General features: G+C 37.5%; 1 protein-coding gene across 1 annotated transcript in view; it reads right to left on the bottom strand.

Annotated features, from left to right (window-relative positions):
- Positions 1 to 8,768: 8,768 nt before the first annotated feature.
- LOC133519601 (uncharacterized) overlaps positions 8,769 to 18,291 on the bottom strand; it is a 100,085-nt gene continuing 90,562 nt past the window's right edge. Inside the window, exons 4-11 of the mRNA XM_061853630.1 lie at positions 18,086 to 18,263; positions 15,542 to 15,684; positions 15,321 to 15,421; positions 14,914 to 15,082; positions 13,875 to 14,001; positions 12,804 to 12,968; positions 12,623 to 12,705; positions 8,769 to 10,146 (exon numbers count right to left, since the gene is read on the bottom strand). Of these exons, the coding sequence (XP_061709614.1) occupies positions 9,429 to 10,146; positions 12,623 to 12,705; positions 12,804 to 12,968; positions 13,875 to 14,001; positions 14,914 to 15,082; positions 15,321 to 15,421; positions 15,542 to 15,684; positions 18,086 to 18,263 (1,684 nt within the window). The 3' untranslated portion in view covers positions 8,769 to 9,428. The remainder of the gene's footprint in view (positions 10,147 to 12,622; positions 12,706 to 12,803; positions 12,969 to 13,874; positions 14,002 to 14,913; positions 15,083 to 15,320; positions 15,422 to 15,541; positions 15,685 to 18,085; positions 18,264 to 18,291) is intronic.

Genomic DNA, 18,291 nt, shown 5'->3' with positions numbered 1-18,291 from the left:
GATCCAATCGTCCAGTAGGATTATCAAGGGTAATCAACCATTTAAGAGCAATGTGATCAGTAACGATCTTAAACTTAAGTTTATATTAAGAGGTAAGTGATACGAAGTTCACCGGGTCTTCTAGTAATGAATATTATAAATTAAAATACGGAGGGACTCCACGCACAATTTTTGTTTTAAATTAAGATTTAATAATACATATATTTAAATTTATATATTCTAAAATTCCTAAATAATAGAAAATATAAAAAGAAAAAAAATACAAAAACTCAGGTTTCATCGAGATTTGAACTCGAATCGCTGGATTCAGAGATTTCAGAGTCCAGAGTGCTAACCATTACACCATGGAACCGGCTGAGCGAATCGACGAATTTACTCATCACAAACTCTCTTACTACTTTATGTTACCGATTATAGCGTTAAACGTTTAACGCAACCTTGTTGGAAGTCGTATAAGAAGTTTCACTTCTTTTTATAACCCCATGTTTGGGGGCAAGATGTTTATTTCGAGAGTTCGGTTGTTATCACGAATCTAAAATCGGTTGTTTAATTTTGTACGTGTGGCAGGTAGATGAGATTGCATGCATATTTAAATGCTGACCTAATTGTCAACTTGAATGTCCAGTTTGGGGACTGGTTAGATGCCAATAGAGTCATACCAATATAAGTTGGCAGCGATTTTGACAGCCTAGACAGTGCAGGTGTTATTTAAAATGTCAAATTTCTATGAAATGATGACGCTTACTTAACACTTGCACAGGCTGGACTATCAAAATCGCTGCCAACTTAGCTTTGTCTGACTCTAAGCGAGTGTTGCCCTCTGAAGATTGGCGCCATTGCGCGTTGGATGATCTAAATTTAATTGGAAGGATTCAAGTTTAATATTTAATCTAGCAGTACTTGACTTCATGACTTGCCCCAAGCGTGTGCGGCAAGTTGAATTTATAAAAATAAAGGGAAGGTAAAGAAAATAACAGTACTTTTAATACGGTAATGATTTTTTTTATTAGGATACTTATTAATTAGGTCTGTCACCTTATATAACACATGTTTTCTATTACTAAGTCACCACCAATGCTCGTAAAAAATTATTTACTCCTAGGTATTTATTTATCAGAACAGTCTACCGCGAGAGCGCTTGGGTCATGGAGGACCCGGCGCACACAAACTATAACAACCATAGGTACTATTTTGACTTACTCCAGAGTTAGACCAAGCTAAGTTGGCAGCTATTTTGATAGCCCAGATTGTGCGCGCAAGTGTTATTTAAACGTCATAAAATAACACTGGACAGTTTGGGCTATCAAAATCACTGCCAACTTAGTTTTGCCTAACTCTAATGGGCTCTCCATTATTAGAGAGGTACGTTCAAAATGGGATGATCGATACCACGAAACACATATGAGCCTCATTTCTAAATGAGATTTTTTATTGATGCGTATTTCAGCGTTGTCCTTCATTTGGATACCCATGCAATAGATGGAATAAATAATAATAATGTCCACCTGTCGTCTACAGAAGTAATAACTTATTGCAATTTACCGGGACCATAATAAATGTCCAGATTTCTGCTCCGTACGAGAGAATACTTAGAACGCAAGTCTGGTATACTGTCATCTTGGTTCTAATAGTGAGATGTTTGTTACACCACACCCTTGAACGTAGCCTCCTGAACATGGTCGCTGCTTTACCAATACGAATATCGATATCTGCGTCAAGCGTGAGATTGTTTGACACAGTCGACCCAAGGTAGCAAAACTTATTGATGACTTCCAGAGCTGTGCCATCCACCAGTATTCTGGATGTTTCTGCATTGCCTTGCACTAACACGACTGTCATTTTGGCATTGATGGACATGGAGAACAAAGTGCATTCCAGGGAAAATGTGTCCATGATGTTCTGCAAATCAGTTGCAGAGTTCACCACAAAAGCTGCATCGTCAGCAAACAAGAGACTGTCGACGAAGAAGTCCTCGCGATGTTTTGCTGTTTTGAGGAGAGAGATGGGGTATAACTTTCCGTTGTTGGTTGTTAAGATAAATTGACAAGTCTCTAGAAACCATTCCACCTAGCCACTCCGGTAATCGGAGGTATTAATTACACTGCCCAATTAAGCTCGACGTTGTTGAAAGCGCATCAAAATATTTACATAAATAAGAACGCCGGAAACTGGAAAATGAGGCTAGAGATGAGTACCGCTCAAGGTATCGACCATAAGTATATTGTTATTTCACAAAAAATACAAGGTAGAACTATTTAATATCTAACAATGTCATTTAATTTCGAAAAGTCCTTCTATTTATAAGAAAACAGTGCTCATTCGCAAAGTTGTAATCTGAGAAAAATATTAAAATGCAATTTTTTTCTACACGAAACCATCTTTACGCTGTAGGTATAATAAATAATGTCCTAAATAATTATAAATATAATAATATGCCAACTGGTCATACTTATATAAGATACAAATGGAGCTAGTACATGACATGATCGTCTATTATTGTAAATATGTTATTATCTAATTCAAACATGGCACTATTTTTTTTTCTAAATGGCGAGGTGTCACCAACAATGTAACTAGGTACTGATTAGGAACGACCAAGTATATTTTGATCGTAGGATTGGTGATGAAACCGGTGCGTTCACGTAATATTACTGGACATGCAACTGCAGTAGGCCTTGACTGTTTTGGAATGAATTTTACGAACAAATCTTGGTAATTAAGCAATTCAGCTGATTCTAGTGCCCAATCCACAATGCGTGCCATTCTACAGGGGTATCTAGAATTAGATAGACTAAACTAACAATTGAGTGGGCGGATGAGATCACTGTGTTATTGTATAACTCACACTACTCTTATTTATGAATTAGAGTTAGGTACTTCTATTGTATATTTCTACGCCTTCTCATTTGTAGTTTTAATGAAGCTCTGTCTGACTTTGTTTATTTTAATTCTGGATACCACCTTAATCGTTTACCAAGTGCAGATGATTTGAACGTTCGGGGGAACCATTTGCCTTTAATCGGTAGGTATAATACGATAATACTTTCCAATTCTTACTGCTATGGATCTCAAGGTCTACACTGGTCCATCCAAGAACTTGTTTCACCTGCACTCGCAAACAATGAGAATACACTGTCATAGTAGTTGACATACCGCGAACTTGATAAATTAGAATTCTGTATTATATATTTTACTCTATTAAGGCAAGAGCGATAAAGTTAAATTTGAATTTAGATATTCGCGGCAGCACCTCTGGACATCAGCCGCGCGCTTTGCGCATACAAGATGTACGCTAGATGTAGGGTACAAGTACGAGGAAGGCACAATGGAAATGGCTAAAGACGAAGAAATCAATTCACCATGTTCTACTCCATAAAAACGTCTCTTCCTAATATGGAAGTTAGATTGAGTGGTTCTAGTAACACTTACGTAAATTTTTTTCATCTTTAGTCATTGCTACAGTACAGACTTTAGATAAAAAGTAGGTAATAAGTATACAATCAAGAATTTCATTCACTATATAATAAGGCATTGACAAATAATAACGCAACTTCATAATAATGTCTTAAAAACGGTAACTAATATCTAAATAGCTAGTTAAATGATTTAGTATAGTACATATGTAAATCCTAAATTATCTAATTACAAAACGGGTCGGTATTGAAACATACCATAATTATTAACAAAATTAATCTAAGACACAACGTTTTAATAAAATTTGTTACAAAGGTGAACAATTGTTTTGGTTAATACTTGGCAAATGTTAGTTAAATTAAAAAATAATGAGTAATTATTTTATTTAGGCTTCGAAATGACTAGTCTTAACATTAGTTAAAGTATAAACTTAATCCAATCAGTATTAGGTTTTTAGCGCGGGGGCATTGCTGCCAGCGCCTAACAGCCCTCGCTTTCAGCGCCCTGAACCTCATATTTAAACTTTACTTTTAACACAAACAGTAGGTCTATAACGATTCATGAGTAGAACTATTACAAACATTGCATGATACACAATAACAAGATGCATATTGTGTTGGAATAAAAATCTTAAGCGGGGCTTGTGGGAGACATTAAGGTCCGTCGATTGCTTCAAGCACATATGTAACAGGTCCAGTACAAATGCAAATGGATTGAATTCCTTCGATAATACGTAACTATCTTTTGTTACTTTAAATTAGCTTATTGTAGGAATTAATTTAATGAATATAATTGTATTCGTGTAACTACTTAATTCAACATCATAACGCATGAATGGAATTTACCGCAAAGTATTTCGTTGAGCGAATAACCTTTATGTTAACTAGCTGTTGCCCGCGACTTCGTACGCGTGGATTTGTATGTTGGTGGTTATATATTCTACATGAACATAGAACATTATGTAGCAAAACATAATTGTTGTTTACTGGCCATTTCAGGTTTACGGGGTCAAAGCAGTTTCAGTCAGATAATGTGTGGCGAAGTGAAAGATACAGTAAAACAGAATGTGTGAATGTCACGCCCTCCCCAGACAAAGCATGAAGGACTTTGGAGCAGGCTATCTGGAACCAAAGAATTTCAAAATGCTACCCATGAGCTCCATCATCCGGCATATGGAGATGTTCGAAAAAGCTCTCGAGTAGTTGCACGGGGTCGAAGTGTAAGTCAAGAGCTCTAGAAAATCATAAGATATGAACTCCCCCAGGGAATAAATATCTAAAAACGCTGAAATAACTGTTCTTGTTTTCCATTATTGTGTCTAAAATGACGAAATTTCAAGTTCACAATTTACAAAAAAAAATCGATGCAAACTTTCAAAGTTCAAACCGATACAACCCTTTTTTCACCAACTTAGAGGATGAATATTCAAAAACGGTGATTTCAGTTATCGTCTACTTTAGTATAATGCCCTTTTACCAACTTTCAAGTTCCTAGCTTAAAGGAAAACTTGTAACACAGGGTTGAAATATCAAGAACGTTGAAATAACTTTTTATTGTAGTCTTATATTATGCTTTTCTAAGAAGTTTTTAAGCATTGTTAATGATTCAAACTTATAACCCTTTTAGAGGCAAGTTTTTAAAAAAACGTTGAAATTACTTTTCTTTTATTCTAAAAAAAAGATTCAAGTCCCGCGCTCACAAAATATTTGATCTCCATACAAAATTTCAACCCCTATTTCACCATCTTGGGGATGAATTAAAAAAAAAACGTTGACATTAGTTTTCTTCTTTTATAATAAATTACATTTTAACGAAGTTTCAAGTTCCTAGCTTAAAATAAAATTTGAACACCCTACAAACTTTCATCCCCTTTCTAGGGGTTGAATTTCTCAAAATCGCTTCTTATTTCTTGTACACATTATAAATTTAACCTGGTGTGTAAATTTCAACTTTCTAGCTTTTGCAGTTTCGGCTCTGCCTTGATGCACTTTGGTGCCCTTGGTCGTTTAGTATAATATATTCCTAAATCCAATTAAACAAAGGAAACATACATATGTAAGTACATAATATCTAATTATAAAAAAAACAGTGTTACAGGTGGGCCATACCTACTGAGATTTAGGTTCTAATTTGTCTTCTCTGTTACCATAGGTTATCTAAGAACGTGGGTGAAACAAAGCCCAGTTTTGACACGCCCATGCAGAAATTAAGCTCTAGTATCTTTACTATTCAGGAACAGAAGACAAATTCTTGTTTTTCTGCGTGAGTACGAGTTTAGAGAATACTTATTATCAGAGTTTAGAATACCTATATATTGTAAATATCTCTGAAGTTGTATACAGATTATACTGAAACATTTTCGGGCGGTAGTATTTCGACCCTAACCCATGATACCATGTACCTACCGTTCCGTTACGTGTCATGGTTAAGTATACCCATATACCTGAATCTAAAACCTACTTGTTGTAAATTAAATTTTCGATTATCGATTCTTCTTGGTTCTACTCCGCCTGGTTTAGTTACATTCTTATAGACACAGACAGGGAAAATAATGTCCGAGTGTTTTTTCCAAACTTAACGCCACAGCCTAATTCCCCTTTCCCCACAGCGATCTCGGCACCTATTAATTACAGATTATATATAAATCGCTGAAGTCAAACTGTTACGCTATACAAAACAGAAACAGATCCCTTTCCTCTACATTTCTTTGCACTCAATTATTTAAAAGAGCTTGCTAAATAACCAGAGATGCGTTTACTCACAGTGCCATTGAAGGTCTCAAGTTTAATTAATGCTTGTTGACCTTACAATAAGTGGGTTATCTATTTAAAACATGATATCGGCAATCTTTGTTTCAGCACCTGTGACTAGAGTAATTCAAGATCTCGTACCTTAATTTCGCCGTAAGCATAGACATTACAGCAACTGGACTAATGCAGTAACGCAACTGTAAGCTACACGGAACGTAAAGGATTACGTGCGCAATGCACGTGGTGCACTCCTTTACATGACCAAAATAATTAGTACCTACCGCGAAGTTTTCTTCTTCGCCTTACCAACTCGAAGGGGCCCAAAGTCTTTAAATCAAACTGAGTTATTATTTTCTGTTGGTTTGTTTTTAAACTACATCATCAGTCCAAAAGGAGGAGGTTCTCAATTCGGTTGTACCTATGTTTTTTTAAATAATATTTTCCATAATTGTTATTACAAAACTCCGTAATTATATAAGGTTTTTTTTAAAGTAAATTATGTGTACTTGCAAATTGATCCATTTTGGACAAAATCTAGTTCTGGTGATGGGATCCATGGAATTGAGGGAACTCCTCAAATCTTATATAGTGATTTTTGTATTTTCATCAGCAAAATAAGCATTTATATTTTAAAAAATCAGCCAAGAGCATGTCGGGCCATGCTCAGTGTAAGGTTCCGTAGTTACCACCCTGTCTGAATAGGCTAAACGGGGGAGCATGGTAAGGGAGTACAGTCAGCATCCAAAGTAGCGGATCAAACAACGCGTCAAAAGTTTAGCAAAAAGTAATGTTTATACATGTAAGTAGGTCAATTAAGACTGTAAAAGATATACTTTCGAAGATGAATTTTAAAGCATTTTTTATGGGAGGTAACCTAATAAATAAAAAAAATTGTAGTTTTTATTTTACCGTTCTGTCGCCGCGCATGATGTATGTATCTATGCCAAATTCCAGCTTTCTAGCACTAACGATCACGGAACAAAGCCGCGGACGGACAGACAGACGGACATGGCGAAACTATAAGGGTTCCTTACTCGACTACGGAACCCTGAAAAGTGTTATTTGATGAAGTGGAACTGCTGATGACGACCACAACGAACCCAACGACACATATACATCCTGTATGTATGGGCAAATTAGAAGAACACATAATTTTTTAAATTTTAATCTATGAAATATGAACAGAACCTTAAATCTGCCGCCAAAACAAAATGGCGACAATAAGTTTGAGTTCGTCCAAGTTGCCCATCCTGTATCACGATGGCGATATATACATATGCTTCGTTAAGTTTGTTCAGTAAGTTTGGTTTTTAAGCAACATTTTTGTAAAGGTAGAGTTCTGATGATAGATTCCATGAGGAATTGACAGAACTCCTCAAATGATATAGACATAACTTATAGCGATATTTTTAATGTCATGTAATAACATTTGCATGCATTTGCATCAAAACAGTTCTATTTGGTGAAAAGGAACCGCTCATGATGACCAAATGAAACTCTTCCACGAGAAGTATTTTACGTCTTGGGGTTAATTGTAACTGTTATGAGATGCACTATGGTAGTAAATAATATTAATGGCATTTCGAACTGTTTGGTGAAGTCGTTTTTTATTTTATTTACGATTATGGAGAAAAACCACATAAAACCAAAGTCGCCTTCATCCTTTTATATCATTTATATTGTACACTACAAACACTTGATGACAATAACCCCGATTAATTTAAAGGGCTCTACCTATTCAACGTTTTTAAAGTTCATTACGTAGTTATATTAAGTTACCTACCTACTTAAGCATTTTTTCGCTGTGGTGAGGTGAGAAATTCTGTGTTATGCGCTGCGGTGTTGGATAAGGAATAATTTAATAAGTACCTACACGGTCTTGTGAGACGTATGTCCTTGTCCTAGCTCGTAAAGACCAGTATCAGTATCTACACCAGTTATAAAAATTTAAGGCGCCTATTAATCACTTCTTAGTAGTAATCACTTGTTATAATGTATATCTAGTTTTCCTTAACTATTAGGTTTGTGTTTGTTTTAAAAGGGTTATTTAACGCACTTTTCTCTACCCGTTTTTAATAACCTATTAAAAGTTACTCGGTGTATAATACTCAGTATTTCTCGGTGTGACGTTTCTTGATATTTGATGTTTAATAATATTTCTAAATTATTTTAATCGTTATTATCACGTCTACATCTAATTATTTAATTTGACACCGTTTTATACGTACTTGTTACTTCACTACCATCATCGAGTCTCGAATTGATACGTATACACCTACTGTGTCATCCAGTAATTATCAAAAATATCTGTTATTATGTCTTTAGTAAAGTAATAATTCTGTGCGTGTTTACTGTACCTACGGCTTGATGAGTTCACGTGGCGACGAGGCGAAATGGACGAACTTTTATTAGTGACTCTCTGCGAGACCAAGCTCCTCATGAAACAACAAACAACAACAGTTTCTGTTTTGTCTCTACGCGTTGAGCTCAATGTAGATTGTAGAGATGAATAGAATGTAGAGTCTCGCAGAGATCCGTACTCGCCATTATGAGGGGCGATTAATGGATGGAGCAATGATATGAGAGATTCTATACGATGACGGATACATTATTCATATATATTCAAACACTATATTATTACAGCAATCTTAGTAATCTATCTACAAATAAATATGAAAATATTAAAACTCAATGAAAAACATTAAAATAACTTGATATGCTTAGTTTGAGACGTAGATCAAATAATGTATAAATATCTAATTAAGTTAGTTAAAGAAACACTGGCAAAGTGTAGGTAAGTTGCTAAATATATATGACAACTCTATCTAAATAACATTAATAAAATGCGGAAACTAGTCTATACGATATTATCTTCAGCATGACTTGTTACATGCTTTCAAGATACGATTAATATACTAAAAAGTTAATTGCACAGTTCTGTTGCGTAGTTGCTACTGTCCCAGGACCGCGCAGGCGCAGCCTGCCTCGGTCTATCTCCGCCCTGTCTGCCGACCACTCATTGGTGTACGCAGATAAAGCGCAGTTTCTTCTGATCCGCAGTAAGAAGGACTGACTCTAAGATCAAGAGAGGTGAGAGAGTTCATCTGGACACGAGAAAACTTACCGGAATTTAGAACTATTAGTACCGTTTTAACAAATTTCACATAGTAATTTGTTTATGCGATCTTTGGTGTTCACTGTGGTCAGTAATTGGTAATAATAAATAGGAAAGACCGTTAACTACAAAGAGGTGGGCGCGTCGGATTAAATAGAGCACTCGTCACTGTCTCTCGCGTAGTCGTCGTCGTCATCAGGCGCGCGCGCGCCGCGGCGCACCGAGCCCGCCACCACGCCCGTGTTCACCTGGCTGAACAACGCGCTGCGGTTGAGGCGGCCCGGCTCGCGGTGCGGGCTGAGTCGCTCCGCCACCGCGCGCTCGTAGTTGTCCGAGATTTTGTTGACGCCGTTCACGGGGCTCGTCGCCTTGTTGCCTCCCTTGCTCGGGGAAGCGGCGGCTTTCACTGTGCCCGCCTTATCGAACAGCGCTCCCCCTGTCGCGGCGCTGTACGGTGGCGGGTCTTTCGCGCGCGCTCCGCCGGAGGTTCCCAGTAAGTGCGAGTAGAGAAAACTGTTGTTGCCGCCGAATCCTGCGTACCTGTTGTCCGTTTTTCCGTTTACCATCATTAAGCTTACGGGTTTTTCTGGGGGAACGGGTTTTTCTGGAAGGTGTCTTTCGGGTACACCATCTTTGGCTGTAGCTTGGTTCGGCCACCGATCGGCCGCGCCGATAGTGTATATGGAACTGAGGTTAACGTATCCGGGCGCGGCGGGCTGGCGCGGGCGCGCGCCGCTCATTGCCGCGCTCGCGCCGCCCGACTCGCTCGCCGTCAGCTCTTCCACGCTCGACTCCTCCACCGCATCCGTATTACTCAAGTCTTCTAGATTGGGCGATAAACAGTCTTCATCCGTCTCATCGTATGAGCTGCAATTAAACAGAATATGTTGTTCACCAAATCGCGTACAACTATTAATAGTACCGTATTTAAGAATGGTTATTTGTTTCAAATATTTTTTCTTTGTTAGTGTTGCTTCATGCCAATGAGTCTCATCATTATTTACAAACAAAAGCGTCCAATGTGTTTGTGTCAAAAGAAAGGCATACATTACATATTTACAAGGGTACTGTGTTTTCATCAGTAAGGTAGACAAAGAGCCTCAAGCGCAAAAGGAGCGAAACGCTAGATAGATCAAATGGGAGGGCCGCGCGCGCAGCGGCGGCGAAAGTCGCGTGCGCACAGTCGGGAACTCCTTGCATTCGTATTCAAGCTCACTTTAAGCGGTTGTGGTGTGGGCTTCAAGAGGCAATCGACTTGAAACTCAATGCAGTAAACGTACACAGACACTGCAATTCACCAACACTTTCTTACCCTAGCATAGCCAGTTCTGTCTTCCTCCCTGATGAAAGAAATTTCAGTGTAATAATAAACAAGAATACATATTTTATAAAAAAATATACCTGTATCCAAATGTATATACATAATAATATAAATAATGGAGATGAAAAGATCTGTGGAAAATAGTTAGGGTGGTGGCACCTATAGATGAACATTTAAGCGATAGCCCATCTTTAAGCATATTAGGTAGGTCAATATGTTTGTTTTAATTTTTTGATATTTTTCAATGAAATCAATTGTATCATATCTATCTTATCTTACCTTAAGGATTATTTTTCTATATGTTACGTGTAACTTTTATTTTTTGATACGATTCAACATGTAATAAAGTTGAGATTAAATGACTCCAAACTATCTTATATTTATTCAGTATTCTAATAAACATAAATAAATGCCACAATAAGCCCATTCTCCCAGATAATGAACAATGTGCCCTAATTATGAACAATTTAGTCCTATAGTTGAACCAATATAAATGATATCCTCTAGTATAGAAATGTAACAAATAAATAATACAAAATGGTCTTATAGTTTTCAACTTTTCATGGAAACCAACTCAAACTCAAAGGCAACTTTTCATGGAAACCAATGGTTACAATTGCCTAAATAAAGCAATATTTCTAAAATTAAAAACAAATACGTTCATCTTATAGATTACTTCTTAAAACAGGAACCAATAAAATAGTTGGTTCAGCTTTTTAGTGTTAAGTTTTAGGAATAAAAGTTAACAGTTAAACTAAAAATTTCCTAGTTCAAGTTTTGGGCATAAGTAGAAGTAGATGAACCAACTCAAAAAGACCTTAAAATGATCGTGCACATTACCATGCAAACTTCCACTGAAAGTTGGTTTGAACGAGATCTAGTAAGTAGTTTTTTTTTACACGTCATAAAATTAAAAAAAAATTTTTTTTTCATCAAACCCATACGTGTGGAGTATAGTGGATAGGTCTTCAAAAATGATATTGAGGTTTCTAATATCATTTTAGTTATCATAATTTGCGCGAGAGACACTTCCAAAGTGGTAAAATGTGTGCCTCCCCCCCGTAACTTCTAAAATAACAGAATGATAAAACTAAAAAAATATATGATATACATTACCATGCAAACTTCCACCGAAAATTGGTTTGAACGAGATCTAGTAAGTAGTTTTTTTTAATACGTCATAAATGGTACGGAACCCTTCATGGGCGAGTCCGACTCGCACTTCGCCGCTTTTTTTAATAAATACAAGAAAGTAGTAAATAACAAAACTGTTGAAAAAATAGTCTAGAATGTATACGAAGCAAAATCGTATCACATGTATTATTCTATTTTATATGCAACTAAAGGCTTATGTTTTGAAGCGGCCATCTTAATAACATTTCCATACAAACGATGCTTTTGGCACGAAGCGTGTAATCGTGTAAAGTACGTCAGGATTTAATAATTTCGATTTTAAAGTCAAACGTTCATCTTTTGGGAGTCAGTCATCTTTTGGTGCCACTACCCTATATAAAATGAAAGGGTAATAGATGTATTAAATTTATGATATTGGTACTGTGTTAAATATAGATAGATGGTTGAACGTAAAGTAGTCAAGTTGGAGGTGAGTATGGTGCTCGAACACAGTCGATCTCTACGCTTGTTGCATTCAGAAAATCGGCCACATACAAACAATCCGATGCCTCAGAAGGTGCCTATTCGTGTGGACACAAGTGCGGAACGGACTCAAGATGCTTCAAAAATGCTTAAAGTATTCTAAAAGTTCTATTGTGCATCATTACAATGGGCTTCTATTCTAATATTTCTACTTTACCACAGCGAACTCATATTTATTTGTAAAGCTTGAGTCCATTAAGTCCCGTACTCTTGCACAACTCAAAGAAACGAGCCACACATTTCTTTCTCTCGGACTCTTTCATTATCCTATATAATTCCCTGTTTATAGTAAAAAAACGAAGTGATTACTTCGTGTGTAATACGTAAATTAAAATATCAATAGGTACTAAAGGAAAATTTGCTTACATTTGATCCTGGGCATCACTGCCGCCTTCTTCTGCGACTAATAGTTCGTACTCCTCCGCAGCGAATCGATCCCACTCGGACATCTGTGAACATAACACGTTACATATCAAGTATGCGAACGAGTAACTAAGTGTTATAAAAGGAAACACATAAGCACAGAAGGTGAGGCACTGACGCTCACCTCGGAGTCAGCGTCGCGTTGCGTCGCGAACGGGTCGCGCTGCTCGTGGTCTAGGTACTTCTCCAGGTTGAAGAACGTGTCGAAAAATATTGGCGTCAGCTTACATTTCTTTAGGTCTGACAATGTGATCTTTCCCTCTACAGTCGGGTGCACCATATCGAGCATCTGAAATTTAAAGTCATAATTACATAAGGTACCTACTTGCTCGTTTTACCTATAGGACCGTGCGAAGTGCATGGTGGGGGTAAGTGATGCGATCCCAGCGCATAAGGTGTTGAAAATTAGAATTAACTGCGGATAGCGTCTTTAACATTTCGTACAAGTTATACGGCTCGAAATGAAAGTTTAATTTACGATTACTCCTGAAATATTCATTTAAATTGTATGATGTAAGAGACCATTGTAATCTGTATGAAATGCTTAATATAATTAACGTATCTAATTTGATAATTATTAATACTGTATCCGTGTCAAAATCATTACAAATGCCACATATTACCTATGTGATCTTTTTCTAGAAGTTAAGAATGGGTATAGTAAGTTATCCTTCAAAGATAGACATACAACATCGCGGACTTTTTTGTAGACCCATGAAAGAGAGAGAATCCCACCATACATTGTGTTGTTATTAGCTCAAACGGATTAGGCAGGGTTTTCGATTAAAGCTCCTAGCCAGTGTGATGTTTTCCGGTAACATCGTTATATTTCAACCAATTTACACAAAACCTTAACAAGTTATATACCTAAGCCTTCCTCAAGAATCACTCTATTAATAGATTAAAGTCGTATGAAAATCCATTTCGTTTTTAGTTTTGGAGTAGTTTTATAAGATGTAATGAATTGACGTTTTCTCCTAGACTTGCGGACGCTAGATTGCGTGACAGTCGTGCACATAGCGAATACCTATTTCAATTCAGATTATGTTAAATGTGTTTAAGTTCTGTATTTAACTAAGTATTTAAATTCCGAGTATTTTATATAGTAGGGGTTTATGTACATTGGAATAAGAATTTAACTAAATTGTTGGGACAATTAGATCGTGGTCGTATTAGTAGGCACAGCGGAGCAGACCTGGCACAAGCAGTCGTTGAAGGGCAGCGTCTCGATCCCGATGGCTTCCATGCGCTGCATCTGCTCCTCGTAGAAGTACTCCAGCTCGTACATGGACAGGTACCCGTCGCCGTCCATGTCCATGCACCTGCACTCACGATTACTGGTTACTACTGTATCTGTACTAAATACTGTACTAAATACTGTACTACCTACTGTAAAACTACATGTAGCAGGATATCAAGAAAGGTTGTGTGAATAGTTGGATGGAACGAAATACATTGTAAAACCTAACTTTTTTTTACAATCATATCACTTTTCGAGACTATTAATAAGTATAAACTATAAATGAAAGTTATTTAAAATATATGCAAGATTGTCAAATTGCCAATGCAGGATCAGTGTGCTCTCCGCTAGATCACGGTCTTGTAAATAGGTAAATAATTTTCCGAGTAAGTGCAGATCTCCATTAGAAGATACGATTTACATATACTATTACAAATTAATAGAGCACATTTACAATTGATCCCTAACTTAAAGGCAATCACAGCATGCATTATTATATGTTAAACCTCAGAATAAGATCTTGGTATACATTAGAATAAGTACAAATTATAGTAATTAACAAAATGCCTACTTAATACTAACAATAAAATTTCCACACAAAAGTAATTAAGCGAAGTTAGCCGAGTTAGCTGAATATTAACAATGCTCATAAGTCACAGCGATACGATACCGAGGAGTCAGTGTCAAAGGTAACGTTTTTGTTATTGAAGAAATGTCTTGATACTAATGGATCGGTATCGTATCGCTGTGAGATGTTATAAGCATTGTTCGAATTGGGACGCTAGTCTCGTCTCTCTTGCCTGTAGATAGTCGTACATCTCGTCATTTAGCTGTTATGGCTGGTTGGGTAGGATTCATGACTTAGATAGTTAAATTAGTGACTACAACAACCAGCCATATCTAATAGAAACGAGATGACAGTGGGAAGGATGACCTTATCATTCTTGACAAGAAGGAACCACGTGGTGTTAGGACATGCGCTCTAGTCAGGTACCTGAACCAGTACTCGATGGCGGTGGGGTGCGTCTTGTCCTCCTCGGCGAGCAGGAACCACACGAACTCGGTGTAGGACATGCGAGGCTCGCCGTCGGGCGTGAGGCGGTTCTGGCTGCCGCGCGTCACGCAGCCCGAGAGTACCCGTTCGATCATACGACTTGACAGCGCTGGAAGCCAATTGTCAATTACACAATAATTACAATATGGCAGGGCTAAAATATTAATTTGTTATATTAATTGAGCACCTGATGTTTTATGAAGACTTGTATGTAGCTACAAGTTACGACCGTAAAATATTTTTCGAAAGAAATTTCTAATATTACATCTCACTTTTAGACAATCAAAATATTTTGTCAAATGTGTTCCAAATAGCTCTATGCACCAAGTACTTAAATGCAAACTTACCGTGGTCGTTGTGCCTCGCCAAGTCGTGTTTGTCTATGAAAAGATCGTGGTCTCGGTCCAACTCCCAAAATTTGCAATAAATGACGTAGAAATGCTCGTAACTGAAATCATCAACAAACGCATATTATAATCTGTTTATGCATAGGAAACACATTAAATGCAACATGTTTATAAAATGCAATATATTATACTTATGTTTATTATGTAAGTAAATGATTTACCTAAAATATTGAGTAACTTGATTAATATCTTCCTCGTCTTCTAGTAAATGAATGACTTGAAGTAGATTAGATCGTTTCAATTCGGCGACTGTTATTTTACCGGACCACGATCGGTTTACGCAATAAAATATCCTAGCGATCACCTGAAAATAACAACAAAACACATGTAATTCACATATGTACTTAAATTCCTAAACCCCAGCCATACAAATGATAAATCCAAAATTTGCCTCTGTATTTTGAACCTAATAGAGATTGATTATGAAAAATAGAGTTGATTTTTCGTTGTTTGAAAAACAACTCTGTTCCAAACCAAATGAATATAATTTCTATTTCATCGAACTGAAGAACGGTGACTCGCCCCCACAAGATGGACCCCCACAATAAGCGACATCTAGGATGGCTTAAGGGCAACACCGGTGTGTGCGGCTCAGGGGTTTCATAATTATAATAATTACGAAACAATTATTGTTTACTTTCGTTTCTTGAGCAATCGTGCCTTAAAAATTTCTGTCAGCAGTGATTTCGCTGTTAAATCACACAATATGGCAGTTTTGTGTATTTTGTGTCTAAAAGAAGGCTAAAATAATACAAAGAGAAACCCCTGAAATATGAATATATAAATGATGTATTGTTAACCAACATCAGGATTTCAAAAGGAGGAGGTTCTCAATTCGGTTGTATGTTTTTACAATTATTTTCGAATAAAGTTACGTGAAACACAACATCTTTTGAAACAGCAATCAGCGATTCAACTATACACCCAATTTAAAGTTGTCATCATAGGCGCCACTGCGCCGCTTTCCGGTATGTGCAAAATCAACTGGGACAAAAGAAAATTTCCTTGCATTTCTATAAGACAATAGCACTATTTGTAAAAGTAATTTTTCTACTCGTCGACTGTAATGGTTCAATTAAGATTTCGTATACCAAATGTATGGGCTCCCAACTCTAATCCATCCCGGACCGAAGCCGGCCCAAACTTCCCCATGACACTGGCATCGTTGCCCCGTTGAATTCACCGCAACTGGTATGAAATCACAATGTTTGATTTCAAATCCTGGTAAGGGCATTTATTCGTGTGATGAGCATGGATACCTGGATGTGTTCCTGAGTCATGGGTGTTTTCTATGTAATTAAGTATTTATAAATATTTATATATTATATATATCGTTGTCTAAGTACCCTCAACACAAGCCTTATTGAGCTTACTGTGGGACTTAGTCAATTTGTGTAATAATGTCCTATAATATTTATTTATTTATTGGTTCTAAGACAGAGTAGGGGACGATGGGGGAAATACGGACGCGGGCTAAATACGGACATACCAATACCTACTCAATCCCTTCCTCCCGCGCACTCCCGATGCAATCACGTGTTACTTTCCGCCATCTTTAGTGTTGCTCTAACTTTCGACGGACGGCTACGCACGGTTTTCATGGTAAGTTAATAATTTTTATTCGTGGATTTACGTCTAATTTCGGGCGTATACTAATTTGAGTGTTGGTAATTAGTGATATTTTGTTTGTCTTCCCTCGCTAATGGAGTATGAAATGCAAATGTTTTTTTCGATGACACGTTTTGATAACCTAAAAAAATTTTTTTGTTTATTTTTAAATCGGTCGGGATAAATGCAGACAAGGCCTCCGGGGTATTTACAGACGTCCGCAATCGACCCGAGTTCTCTTCACTAACACAAAATTAACTAATTACTGCACATTTTTCACTGCTTATGTGTTTAAAATGTAAGAAGTGGGCTCATGAGAACTGCACTGCTGGAAGTTCTCCCAAAGGCTTTACTTGTGACTTTTGTGTATAATGTGGGACGTAGTCCGTGAATAACCCATGATTTCCGTAATTAACCCAGCTACCGTCCGTGTTTACCCCAAAGCTATCGGGTAATTACGGACAGACAAGATGTTGTTTTTGATTAAAAAAATATAATTGTTTATTGATCTCGTATAATAATTTATGTTGATTTTGTAGGTGTATAGAGATAACCAAAGTTTAATAATGAATAAAGTCAGACTGATTATTGCTAAGAGTATAGTAGTGGTGTATGATTTACTTTCAGCGTCCGTAATTCTCCCTCGCATGCTTCTGTTTATCCCCATTCTCCGCAGCCAAACTAGCAGCACTGTGGATGGTGTGACTTAGATAGGACGGGACAAAGGTGCTTACACTGCTTACACACGTTGTGTCCTATAAGAGACACCGACCCTTCTGCCAAGGAACCAATCTAAGACCATCTGGCCTTTTGCCTTCCGGACGGCACAATCCTGGAGGCTCCAGGACACAGGGAGTATTGGCTTACACCAAAGCCCCGCGGATCACCTCATTTAACGCGTGGTGACGCTAAAACCCGCCATGACCGTGTCCTGAACCATGGCTAATACAATTAAATTAATAAGTATATTTGCTATTTTTTGTTCCAAATACTTAGGTTTCGTTTACAATGGCTGGTACTTAAGGGAGGAATGCTTTAAATAGAACGAAGTTGATTTAGCAAAACGTTAGCCAAGCGTTGTTTGAAGTCACACTCACAGTATGTACGTATCTGGAGTGGAACTCCGTGGCCTCCTTGAGGAACGATAGGCCAGGGTGCGTGTCTACAACGTCCTGCACCAGCGGCACGAAATCTTCGGGCGCCAGCACGTTGCTCTTGCCACGCGTGAGGATGTACACGAACCGCGACGCCAGGTCGTGGCACTGCGACGTCATCCTGATGTGGAATATCTAGATTAGTGTCT

The sequence above is a fragment of the Cydia pomonella genome, chromosome 1, assembly GCF_033807575.1.
Source record: "Cydia pomonella isolate Wapato2018A chromosome 1, ilCydPomo1, whole genome shotgun sequence".
In the NCBI taxonomy this organism is placed as follows: domain Eukaryota; kingdom Metazoa; phylum Arthropoda; class Insecta; order Lepidoptera; family Tortricidae; genus Cydia; species Cydia pomonella.
This window is presented reverse-complemented; position numbering and strand designations above follow the sequence as displayed.